At 41.8% G+C, this 12,459-nt stretch overlaps 1 protein-coding gene across 1 annotated transcript in view; it reads left to right on the top strand.

Moving 5' to 3' along the window:
- Positions 1–12,459, top strand: part of LOC129696341 (protein EFR3 homolog A-like) — a 115,767-nt gene that overhangs the window by 47,441 nt on the left and 55,867 nt on the right. Inside the window, exons 7-8 of the mRNA XM_055634160.1 lie at positions 1,350–1,499; positions 8,723–8,860. Coding sequence (XP_055490135.1) covers positions 1,350–1,499; positions 8,723–8,860 — 288 coding nt within the window. The remainder of the gene's footprint in view (positions 1–1,349; positions 1,500–8,722; positions 8,861–12,459) is intronic.

Raw genomic sequence — 12,459 nt, 5'->3', positions numbered from 1 at the left:
TTCCCACCTACATCTGGAACACCTTCCATACCAACCATGGTTATATCAGATTACTTTCCTTCATAAGCAAACGGCGAGGACAAATAATAGATAGACACAAAATGCTGGAGTAGCTTAGCGGGAGTTGTGGACGGTTAATGAAATTTTGGATGGTTAATGAAAAGTACCGTAGTTAAAACAGTTTTCTTAATTAATCACCCTTCAAATACCTCATTGATTTAAGATTAGATTAGTCTAAAAAGGGGTCTGGCTTACAAAGAATTCTGATACTTTTTGTTAACTAACTGCAGTGTGAGGCTCTTGTCTGGATTTCACACGCTAAATAAGATGTCTTTTGTCATTTTTTGAACAAATATTCCAGTATTTTTATTTGAACCTGAAAGGGACAAATATAGATGATACTACCTGAATGAAATGATAAAATTACTTTTCTGGCATTGCTGGGCAAAAGAGAATAATGTAATTTAGTGGGTCTAAATGTATTGTGATTATTGGGCACAGAGAATAAAAGATGTACTTGCGACGTTATTGTTGCTCATTTTGGTTATAATCATTCTGTGTGCTGCTGAAGCTAGAATTCTGCAACCATATGAGTGTACTTGCACATGGTAGTGAGCTTATTGCTCTGAATTTTCCCCTCACACACTTCTTTTGTAAATCTCATTCCACCAACTGTTTGGAAATCCAAAGCCCTTGGCAATGCCAGTGTGACAATGTGAAAGGCAGAAATTACCACTTATTTAAAATTGCAATTCTGTCATTTGGTGGTGTTGAAACATGTGGTTTATTTTTAAGCAGTGAAGATATTTTATAGAATCCCAGACAACTGAAGTCCTTTGTAACATAACACTGTTCAAACAACAGAGATTTAAATATCCATTGTTTGTGCCAATATAAAATCTAGATAGACAACCACAGCTGGAATATCATCGGCAATAATCATAACATTAACAAAGAAAATTCATTTTTGGAGCATGGGTTGTTTTCATCCTACATCGCCTTCACCTGATGTGCTACTTTCAGGGAACCATGCACTTGTACTCCCAGATCTCTCTGTTCTGCAGCACTCTCCAGGGCTTTGCCATTTACTGTCTATATTGAAATAGGAGAACTATGATTTGTTCTGAAAAAAATGTGGCATCTTACGTTTTGTAATTGGATGGCATAGAGTGCAAAAAATGCAATGGGACCTTTTGTCTATCTTTGTTTGTTAACATTTTGATAGAATATTCAGTACAATCTATGGCATTAATCCAAATAGGAGAGGCGTTTAGTTGAGAGGTTTGTTAAAGTTAAAAAGTTTAATAATGGATGGTTGTTGAAAGGATAAACTCTGCTTTTGCTGACAGGATCAGGATTGCAGGCATTAAGGGTATTCAAGGAGTTGTACGGAAAACTGTGAATGATGAGCTGCAGACCATAATCTGGGAGCCTCAACACATGGATAAGATTGTTCCTTCACTTCTTTTCAACATGCAAACAACAGATGAGCTTAACAGGTAAGTCTACAACCAGAGGGGAATTAGAGTGCTGTGAAAATCTTTGAAGGCTCTTCCAGTTCCAGTTTCCCATTAAAAGGGAAGGCAAGTTTGGTTTGTAAATACAGCATCTCTGGATAGGAGATGATTTGGGTTGGGGCCCTTCTTCAGACTGATTGTACCAAAGATCCTATAGCGGAGCAAGATAGCCTACTCCTGCGAAATGCAATGGGCTGATGTGTAGTACGCTACGGAGGGGATCCTGGGCATTTTTCCCCGCCCATTTTAGTAACTGGAACCTACCTGACCCGACCCGACGCAGTGTAATCAACGTTGCGGGGCAACAGTTTGTGTGTGATATAGGGTTAGATTCATAATTCTGTCAGTTCATACTTCTGTTAATTCTTGTCAAGAATAAAATTTGACTGGTAATTGTCTTTTTTAATGTTTTTTAAATCATTTCTTTTTAAATGGCTCACAAGCAGTGTTTGAGTTGATTTTGTATTAACCGGAACCGACCCGACCCGACTCGCAGGGTAATTAACATTGCGGGGGAACAGTTTTTGTGCGTGATATAGGATTAGATTCATAATTCTGTTAGTTCATACTTCTGTTAATTCTTGTTAAAGAATAAAATGTTTATAAACACACATACATGAATGTGATATAAATGTATATAATCATATAACACACACAATTATATTTATTCTGATTTTTATATCCAATGATGAACTGTATTTCAGTCTAGACAAGGGACAGTAAATAAGAAACATTTTAAACCTCCCCGCAACTTCACACCCACTAGGCCCAATCCCACCCCCAACTCCCACCCTCCCCCCCCCCCCCCCCCCACTCCCTCGCCCCCCCCCACTACAATGTCTCCCCCCCCCACCCCCCTCTCCCCGCTGCCCTGGGCCACACCACTCCCCTCTCCCCGCTGCCCCGGGTCGCACACTCCCCTCTCCCCGGGCCCACCTGCACACCCCTTCTCCCCACTGCCCCGGGGCCGCACACACCCCTCACCCCAGGCCGCACACCCCCTCACACCGGGCAGCACACCCCCCTCAACCCGAGTCACACACCCCCTTCTCCCCCGCTGCCCAGGGCCGCACAACCCCCTCTCCCCCAGGCCGCACAACCCCCTCTCCCCCAGGCCGCACAACCCCCTCTCCCCCGGGCAGCACACCCCCTCTCCCCGGGCGGACCAGAAATAAAAACTGCTTTTTTTCACAAGTAGTAACTCTACTCAATAACCAAAAATCTGTAGCCTCCTTTTGCTCTGGTATTTCATTTAATTTACGTTCAGTCAATAATGTTTTATTATTAATGTTTAATGTTTTATGTGTCATTCCTAACTGTCACTGTATATCATGTTGTCACTTGTGGGGGGAGCACCAAGGCAAATTCTTTGTATGTGAATTCTTGGCCAATAAACTTATTCATTCATTCAAACTGAAGATAGACACAAAAAGCTGGAGGAACTCAGCGGGTCAGGCAGCATTTCTGGAGCAAAGAAATATGTGATGTTTCGGTTAGCGACCCTTCTTATGACTGAGTCAGGGGAGAGGGAAATTAGTAATATAGAAGGTATTTAGAACAAACAAATGAAAGAAATGCAAGAAGCAAAGATGATCAAGGTAAGGTGGAGCCTGCCATGGTCCATTTGTTGCCTGTGGAGAAGGTGATAGTGATACAGTGAAACTTAGCAGGATGACAGTTAAACTAGTACGACACTAGGATAGGGGAGGGGCAGGAAAACCGTGAAACTTGTATGATGACTAGTGTGGGGGAGGGACAAAGCTCGTCAACCATTAAAATAGCTTGGTTTGATTTTTAACTGATTTCCGTCAACCAGAGAATGCTGTTTTTGAAATTGGTAATTTTATTTTTTCAGTAGGCTTCCCTACGACTGGGAACAGTTGCAACATACAGTGCATCCAGAAAATATTCAGACCCCTTCTAAAATGGATTAAATTCATTTTTTTAATCATCAATCTATATAAAATACCCCATAATAAAAAAGCAAAAACGCATTTTGAAATTTTTGCAAAGTAATTAAAAATAAATAGCAGAAATTTCACATTTACATAAGTATTCAGACCCTTTACTCAGTACTTTGTTGAGGCACCTTTGGCAGCGATTACAGCCCCAAGTCTTCTTGGGTATGACGCTACAAGCTTGGCACACCTGTATTTGGGTAATTTCTCCCATTCTTCTCTGCAGATCTTCTCAAGCTCTGTCAGGTTGGATGGGGAGCTACGATGCAAAGCTATTTTCAGGTCCCTCCAGACATGTTTGATCAGGTTCAAGTCCGGGCTCTGGCTGGGCCACTCAAGGACATTCACAGACTTGTCACAAAGCCACTCCTGTGTTGTCTTGGCTGAGTGCTTCGGGTCGTTGTCCTGTTGGAAGGTGAACCTCCGCCCCAGTCTGAGGTCCAGAAGGCGCTGGAGCAGGTTTTCATCAAGGATCTCTCTGTACTTGCTCCGTTCATGTTTCCCTCGATCCCAACTAGTCTCCCAGTTCCTGCCGCTGAAAAACATCCCCACAGCATGATGCTGCCACCACCATGCTTCACCGTAGGTATGGTATTGACCAGGTGATGAGCGGTGCCTGGTTTCCTCCAGATGTGACACTTGGCATTCAGGCCAAAGAGTTCACCAGCTCTATGAAGAGTCCTAGTGGTTTCATTTAAGAATGACGGAGACCACTGTGCTCTTTGGGACCTGCAATGTTGCAGAAGTTGTTTTATACCCTTCCCCACATCTGTGTCTCGACACAATCAATTCCTTTGTCTTCATGGCTTGGTTTTTGTTCTGACATGCACTGTCAAACTGCGGGACCTTGTATAGACGGGTGTGTGCCTTTCCAAATCATGTATAATCAATTTAATTTACCACTGGTGGACTCCAATCAGGTTGTAGAAACATCTCAAGGATAATCAATGGAAACAGGATGCACCAAAGCTCAATTTTGAGTGTCGTAGCAAAGGGTCTGAATACTTAAGTATATGTGATATTTAGGTTATCTATTTTTAATTACTTTGCAAAATTTTCTTAACCTATTTTCACTTTTATTATGAGGTATTGTATATAGATTGATGATAATAACAAAAAAAGAATTCAATCCATTTTAGAATAAGGCTGTAACGTAACAAAATGTGGAAAAAGTGAAGGGATCTGAACACTTTCTGAATGCACTGTAGAAACTGTATTGCTGGAACTAACTAGCTCAAGCAATGTGGTTCTATAAATAACTTTCCAAATGTGAAATCTCCTGGGAATTAATCATGTGCTTTAATTGGACATGTTATACATTGAGTACGATATTGTAAATGCGAGACGCAGAGGGCTGCAGATGCTGGTTTTATTCTTTTTTAAAGGAAGCAAAGTGCTGGAGTAGCTCAGCATGTCAAGTAGCATATCTGGAGAACAGGGAAAGGTGATGTTTTTGGTCTGGACCTTCGGACTGTTGTAGTAAGATCAAGAAAGCTGGAAAACAGATGGTGTGCGACAATGTCTGGCAAGGGATAGGTGGATACAGGTGAAACATAAAACTGCTAGATGGACTATGTCAAATGCTGGACTATTATAAATTTGGCTTGTAATTTGAGAAATACATAACGTGTTTTACTCACTTCTGAAAAGACACCCTTGAAACAGGTCTATTTTTGTTCTGCAACTTTCATAAATTATAACAGCTTTTGTTTTGAAGAATGAAGAGTTACATAGAAACATAGAAAATAGGTGCCAACGGAGACCATTTGGCCCTTCGAGCCAGTACCGCTATTCATTGTGATCATGGCTGATCATTCACAATCAGTAACCCGTGCCGGCCTTCTCCCCATATCTCTTGATTCCGCTCACCCCCAGAGCTCTATCTAACTCTCTTTTAAATTCATCCAGTAAATTGGCCTCTACTGCCTTCTGTGGCAGAGAATTCCACTAATTCACTACTCTCTGGGTGAAAAAGTTTTTCTCATCTCAGTTTTAAATGCCCTCCCCTTTGTTCTTAGTTGTACTGTGAAAGTTTGAGTAGATATGCTGGTCACACAGGTCATGCCCAGTGACTGGAGCACGGATTCCTATGTTATCATTTAAAGTCTGAGCATCTTTTCTTTTTATAATGGAAGGTAACTTTTAAAATGTGAAACATTGCACGTTGCCTGCAATCCCTGTTGACCTCCAAAGAAAGATTAGTTAACCTTGTGTGATCAGCCAATGGCAAATTTTGGGGGCAAAAGACAAAAAACAAACATTGCAACCAGGGCCTGCTGTAATGTAAATGTCATTGTGTGGCTGGTGAGAACAAGACAACAGAAACAACAAAACAACAGAAAAGTGATTTTGGTTGTAGTCAAATATATTTGATCTATTAAACTTTAAAAAAATATTAATGCCTGAACTAGTGTTCATTTGAAGTTCTAAGCTGAAATGCACAGTGAGTTTTGACATTGAACCCTCCTTTAAAATGAAGTTTGGGATTGGATACAAGAAAAGGCCTTGCCCTTTATTGTGTATTTAATTTACCACAACAATCATGTTTGATCTGATGTAATTTCTTTTTTAAATAGCTGACCTCTTGAGAACTTTTACTTCATTGCTGCTACTAATATGAGTGATTTTTTTGCATTGTCACAATTGCTTGCAGTGCCTGTTCTACACAACTTTTAGGAACAGTTTGCAAATGCATGCATTACCATTGTTTTTGATTCTTTCCCCTTTTGAAATTCCACATATTGTTTTACCTTCAAGCAAAGATTAAACTGCTTTGTTCAGGCATAAATGAGCAATGAGAAAATTGAGATTTAGTAACAAGGTAAAGAGGAGAAAACTGAAACTTTGATCCATTACAGTTCTTCTTGTAGAAGATGCTCAATACTTTGTAGGGAGTTTTAGGGAGAAATCATTAAAGTTGATGGGCTTCATGTTCAAATGGATGTTGTTCATTCTCCTTAGCAAGGTTAAGAATGTGGTGGAGTGGAGTGATTTTAGTTAAGTACTAGACTGAGTGGGACCCGTTGGGTCCCATGTTCACACGGGAGGGCTGGTCCCCCAACGCAATATTCCAGCTCACCACCAATTCCAATATTGGTGGCCAATGGGGGGGGTGGGGGTGGCTTTCTGGAGCGCTAGTATGGGTGTTGTGGGCCAAAGGGATTGGTTTCCAGAGAGCTAGTATGGACATTGTTGGTCGAATGGATTCTTGGGCTGGCAGCTCAGTCACTCAGGCCTGGTGGGCTGGCAGCATAATCACTCGGGGCTGGTGGGCTGGCAGCTCAGCGACTCAGGGCCGGTGGGCTGGCAGCTCAGTCACTCAGGGCCTTGTAGGCTGGCAGCTCAGCCACTCCGGCCTTGTGGGCTGGCAGCTCAGCCACTCCGGCCTTGTAGGCTGGCAGCTCAGTCACTCCGGCCTTGTGGGCTGGCAGCTCAGCCACTCCGGCCTTGTGGGCTGGCAGCTCAGCCACTCCGGCCTTGTGGGCTGGCAGTTCAGTCACTCAGGGCTGGTGGGCTGGCAGCTCAGTTACTCAAGGCTGGTGGGCTGGCAGATCAGTCACTCAGGGCTGGTGGGCTGGCAGTTCACTCACGGCTATTCCTTGAAATTCCATTTCAAGCAGAGTGCAGGCCAGCAAATTCAATTTCATAGCATTTCAAGCCGAGTGCAGGCCAGCAAATCAAATTTCATAGCATTTCAAGCCAAGTGCAGGCCAGCAAATCAAATTGCATAGCATTTCAAGCAGTATGCAGGCCAGCAATTTCAATTTCATAGCATTTCAACCACCTAACAAATCATTTATTGCAAGTACATTGCAAACTCGCAGTTCAGTTGATTCACAGCTTAGAATCACAGTCGTGGACTCTCCCTCGCGATCTTCCAGAGTGACTGACTCGTGTCCAGGCATCCTGCCCCCCCCCCCCCCCCCGGGTGTGGCGTTACCTTCATGGTGGTGATTGACAGGCGAGAGGACCAATCAGCTGATCTCAATATTTTTTAAACACTCATAACTTTTTTATTTTTCTTTGGTCGGAAAAATCCTCGTGGCTGCCTCAGTGGAGGAGCACTGTGAGTAAGGTGGCCAAATATCATAGCAATATAGGGTAGCGTTTTTTTTCTAAAATCAATATACAGCGCAGACAGGAAGTGGTCAAGATGAGACTTTTAATTATATAGATAAACAGAGAATTGTACATATTCTGAAATGAAGTTGTTTCAGTTTGCTGGTCAGTTGTTGTTCATTAGAGTCAAGAGTGTTTTATTGTCATATGTCCCATATAGAACAATGAAATTCTTGCAGCAGCACAACAGAATATGTAAACATAGTACACTGTAAACAATAATAAATATTCTGTTTGTGCGTATACACATACGTACACATGTAAAACAAACAAACAATAATAGTCTATGTTGTTCAGACTTTAGTTTAGGTTGTCGTGTTTAATAGACTAATGGCTGTAGAGGAGCTGTTCTTGACATGACAGTTTTTAGGCTCCTGTACCTTCTTCCCAATGGCAGGAGTGAACTGAGTGTGTGGCCAGGGTGGTGTGGATCTCTGATGATGCTGGTTGCTTTTTTGAGGCAGCGACCCCAGTAAATCCTTTCGATGGTGGGGAGGTCAGAACCCTTGATGAACTGGGCAGTGTTCACAACCTTTTGTAGTCTTCTTCACTCTTGGGCATTCAGGAGCCGAACCAGGCCATGTGATTCAACCAGTCAACCTTTCTGAAATACCGAATTTCTGTAGGCTTCTTACGAAGAAGAGGCGTTAGTTAGAAACATTATGGTAGAAGGTGGTGTAGGCAAGTATAGGGAGCGGGAGAACAAAACAACAATGGTTTTTGCTTGCTATTCATTTCTTTGTCACATTACCCTATTTTGGTTTTGCTATAGCAGAAGAAATATCAATAACACATTCCTGTGCATCTGCTACATAATTGGACTAAATGTATTACTAACATGTACAAGATTTATTTAATGAGCCATGATTTTCCTGAGAACTTGAAAGGCTAAGAATTAAGATGTTGAAAGGAGAAAGTCATGCACTACTGTTTAGACTAAAATAATTGCAGATCTGTCCTCTATCCTTGGCTGTTATGATGTGTAGGATTTTAAAACCTCTGACCTCCATATGAAATTGATTTTTGCTTTACCGACTATCTGGTTTAATCCATTTATTATTAATCTAATGTGCCACAATGCAAAAATAAATTGTACATATTTTTCTGTATTTTGCTTTCACCTTTTAGCAAGAACAATCCACCATCACTACCACGAAGTGCTGATAAAGATGAGAACCCAGCTACTCTAGCAGAAAGCTGTTTTCGAGAATTACTGGGCCGCGCAGCCTATGGTAACATGAACAATGCCATCAGACCTGTACTAGTGTAAGTCAAATAGTGTTTAGTGCCAATTATGATGAGAGAAAAGGGAGTAAAATCTGAAATAGCTTATAGGCAGAGGAAGGTAGCTTTGATTGAACAATGTGTTAATTTAAGCATGCCGTGTGTTCGTGGGGGATGGAGCGAGATGCCGTTGGTGAGTATTGTAAGGGTTCCTCAATAAAATGGAAGGGGACAAATTGTAAAGCATCCTTGTGTGCCAGTTGGTGGTTCAATTGTGAGATTTGTTTTTCTTCAACTGGAGAAATGGAGAGGTGAGGGAGGCCTTGTGTCCAGTAAGGTATGAGATGCTGGCAGCATGAGGGAAGAAGCGGGCTGATTAGAATACCTTCTGGTGTTCAGAAGTGAAGCAATACTGTAATAATGACAAAACTCTTGCTGTGGTAATGCACATGTTGGGTGGCGTTGGGCCCATTAGATATGCCTGAGGAAGTCCGGAGACTCACTCTGAAATGCCGTATGTAGTACATTTTTTAACATTTGTATAAAATTAATGTGTTCATATTTCTATGTTGTGCTTAATTTTCCATGACTGTAGAAAGGATGCTAATCCTTTTGTTCCAGAATTAAATGTAGTAGCATTTAATAGTACTAGACCAAGTGCAGACCCGTTGGGTCTGTTCCCCCAACGTGTGGTTTCCGGGGGTGGGGGTGGGGGGAGTACCTCAAGGCTGCGTGATCAGCCCTCTGCTTTACTCACTCTATACTCATGACTGCGTAGCCGGACACAATGCGAACTCCATAATCAAGTTCGCCGACGACGGGTCAGAGTATAGAAGTGAGATCGACCGATTGACCAAATGGTGCCAGCGCAATAACCTGGCTTTCAACACCAGCAAAACCAAGGAACTGATTGTGGACTTTGGAAGGCGTAGGATAGGGACCCACAATCCCGTTTATATCAACGGGACGATGGTGGAAAGGGTCAAGAACTTCAAATCCCTGGGCATGCACATTTCAGAAGATCTTTCCTGGTCCCAGCATACTGATGCAATTATAAAGAAAGCACATCAGCGCCTCTACTTCCTGAGAAGATTACAGAGAGTCGGTATGTCAAAGAGGACTCTCTCGAACTTCTACAGGTGCACAGTAGAGATCATGCTGACTGGTTGCATCGTGGCTTGGTTCGGCAACTTGAGTGTCCAGGAGCGGAAAAGAATGCAGAAAGTTGTGACCACTGCCCAGTCCATCATCGGCTCTGACCTCCCCACTATCGAAGGGATCTATCGCAGTCACTGCCTCAAAAAGGACCCACACCATCCTGGCCACACACTCATCTCTCCACTACCATCGGTTAGAAGGTACAGGAGCCTACTTCCCCACAGCCATCAGGCTATTAAACTCGCCAACAAACAGACTCTGAAATGTAACAGCCTATTGCACTTTATCTGTTAATTATGTGTATATGTGTGGTCTATGCTATATAGACACACTGAACTGTTCTGTATTTATGCTTACATTATTCCGTTGTGCTGCAGCAAACAAGAATTTCATTGGGACGCATAACAATAAACTCTCTTGACTTGAAGTGTTGATTGGAGAGGGGTGGGGGTGAAAGGGTCCAGTCTTGTATATATGTGTGTGTATAATCATATCTGTTCCAAAAAACGACGCCATTACCTTAACATTTTTACATATTCTTGTAGAGTTTTATCTGGTGGAGTCCAAAAATTGTCTTACCTGAAAAATTCATTCTTTATTTCCCAAGATATTTATGAAAATGTCAAATAACTTCAAAATTTCACAACCGCTGGCTTTGGCTGATGACATGATGACGTCACAATGGCTGCACGTTGTGTTCACGCGTTGCGAGTTACATCGCCCTGCTGCGCTGCTCGCAAGACCTTTGGGAAAAAAAAAACCCGCTGTCTTCTTGTCACCCCTGATCTGAGGGTTAAATGTTTTCACTTAGTATCTGGAGCTACAGAGGAGGTAGTGGAAGCTGGAACATTTAAGAAGCATATGGGGGATATGGAATTGATACAGACGTGTAAGAAAAGTCTAAGTAGTTGTGGGTCAGTATAGATGTCATGAGCTAAGGGACCTATGTCTGTGCTATACATATGTTTTAGGGCAGCATAGTGGTGCAATGATAGAGTTGTTGCCTTGCAGCACCAGAGAGGCCGGTTTGATCCTGACTACGGGTACTATCTATATGGAGTTTGTACATTCTCCTTGTGACTAAGGATTTCCTTCAGGTGCTGTGGTTTCTTCCCACACTCCAAAGACTTACAGGTTTGTAGGTTAGTTGGCGTAGGTAAAAACTGCAATATTGTCCCACTTGTGTAGGATAGTGTTAGTGAATAGGGTGATCGCTGGGTGGGCAGAGGGGCCTGAATCTGCGCTGTATCTCTAAAGTGTAAAGGCTAAACTCTGACTTTTTTTAAATGAATGTAGTTCATTTATCTAGCTGGTAAGTATGGGTTTTTTTTTCTGGGTTGTTATTGAACCTTTCTCCAACTTTGAAAGGATCAGAATTTCTTTAAACCTCAGTTCATTAGCTGATTTGAAAGTAGGTCAATTAAAAGGGAACAATAAGCAGACAAATGACATTTAACTTGTCCCACAGCTTGCTCAAACCTTTAACAAGGTAACTAGAATGGGCGCTTTAATCTGCTCGATCTTTGTTCACGTCAAAGAAATAGCAGATGAAAGAGTTGTTGTACAGCCAGTAACTGCTGTGAAATGCTAATTTCCTTATTTAAAAGTTGCATTGCATGTAATGAAAGTATAGCACTGCATAATATACATAAATCAAAGCAGGTCCATTTTCTCCTGGTTAATTTATGAAAATGTTTTTTATCATTCAGTCCATATTGGTGTGCTTGAATTGTAAAATGACTTAATTCTTGCACATTTAATTGATGATGACATACGTTCAAAACCCGTTATTAAAATAAGATACTTTGAAATATTTCTGAATATTTTACTTTAGACAAAATGTAAGGTATGTGGAACTGATTGATCTTTAAAGATCGCTCTGTAGTTCTTTGCAAATCATTGAATCACATGCAAGATAGACACACAATGCTGGAGTAACTCAGCAGGACTGGAGAAAAGGAATGGGTGACGTTTCGGGTCAAGACCTTTCTTCAGACTACAGTTCCTGCCTACACATTGAATTACAAGTATTGTGAAACAACAGAGCAAAATGTTTTATTTCTCACTTTATGCTGAGATCTCTCTGGATTTTCTCTTGGTGTTACTTCAGGGGATGTTTGAAACAAAACCTTGCTGAAGCCCACTGCCCCATGTGAAAGATTAAACCGGAGTCAGTTAGCTAGAACTGAATGAATAATGTTGGCACTGAGCAAAACCCTCAAATTTAATCATGCCACACCTAATCTCTGTACGTACACCACTTCCTCTGAATCTAAGTTAGGCAATAATGAGACAACTCCTAATGGACATGTTTTGCTGTTTCTTAACTGCCCATGTTTCAACCGCTGACCATCGTTTTCGTACCACCTTAATTTGTTTGACCTTATCTTTTCAACTGCCCTGGATACACTATATGAACGGTGATTACTTTTAATAGGCATTTTAAACTTGTTGGAACAATTATCACTTTTCCACTCCCCTCA

This window comes from Leucoraja erinacea, chromosome 4 (genome assembly GCF_028641065.1).
Source record: "Leucoraja erinacea ecotype New England chromosome 4, Leri_hhj_1, whole genome shotgun sequence".
NCBI classification, from domain to species: domain Eukaryota; kingdom Metazoa; phylum Chordata; class Chondrichthyes; order Rajiformes; family Rajidae; genus Leucoraja; species Leucoraja erinaceus.
Note: the sequence above shows the minus strand (reverse complement) of the source record. Positions and strands in the feature narration are given on the sequence as shown.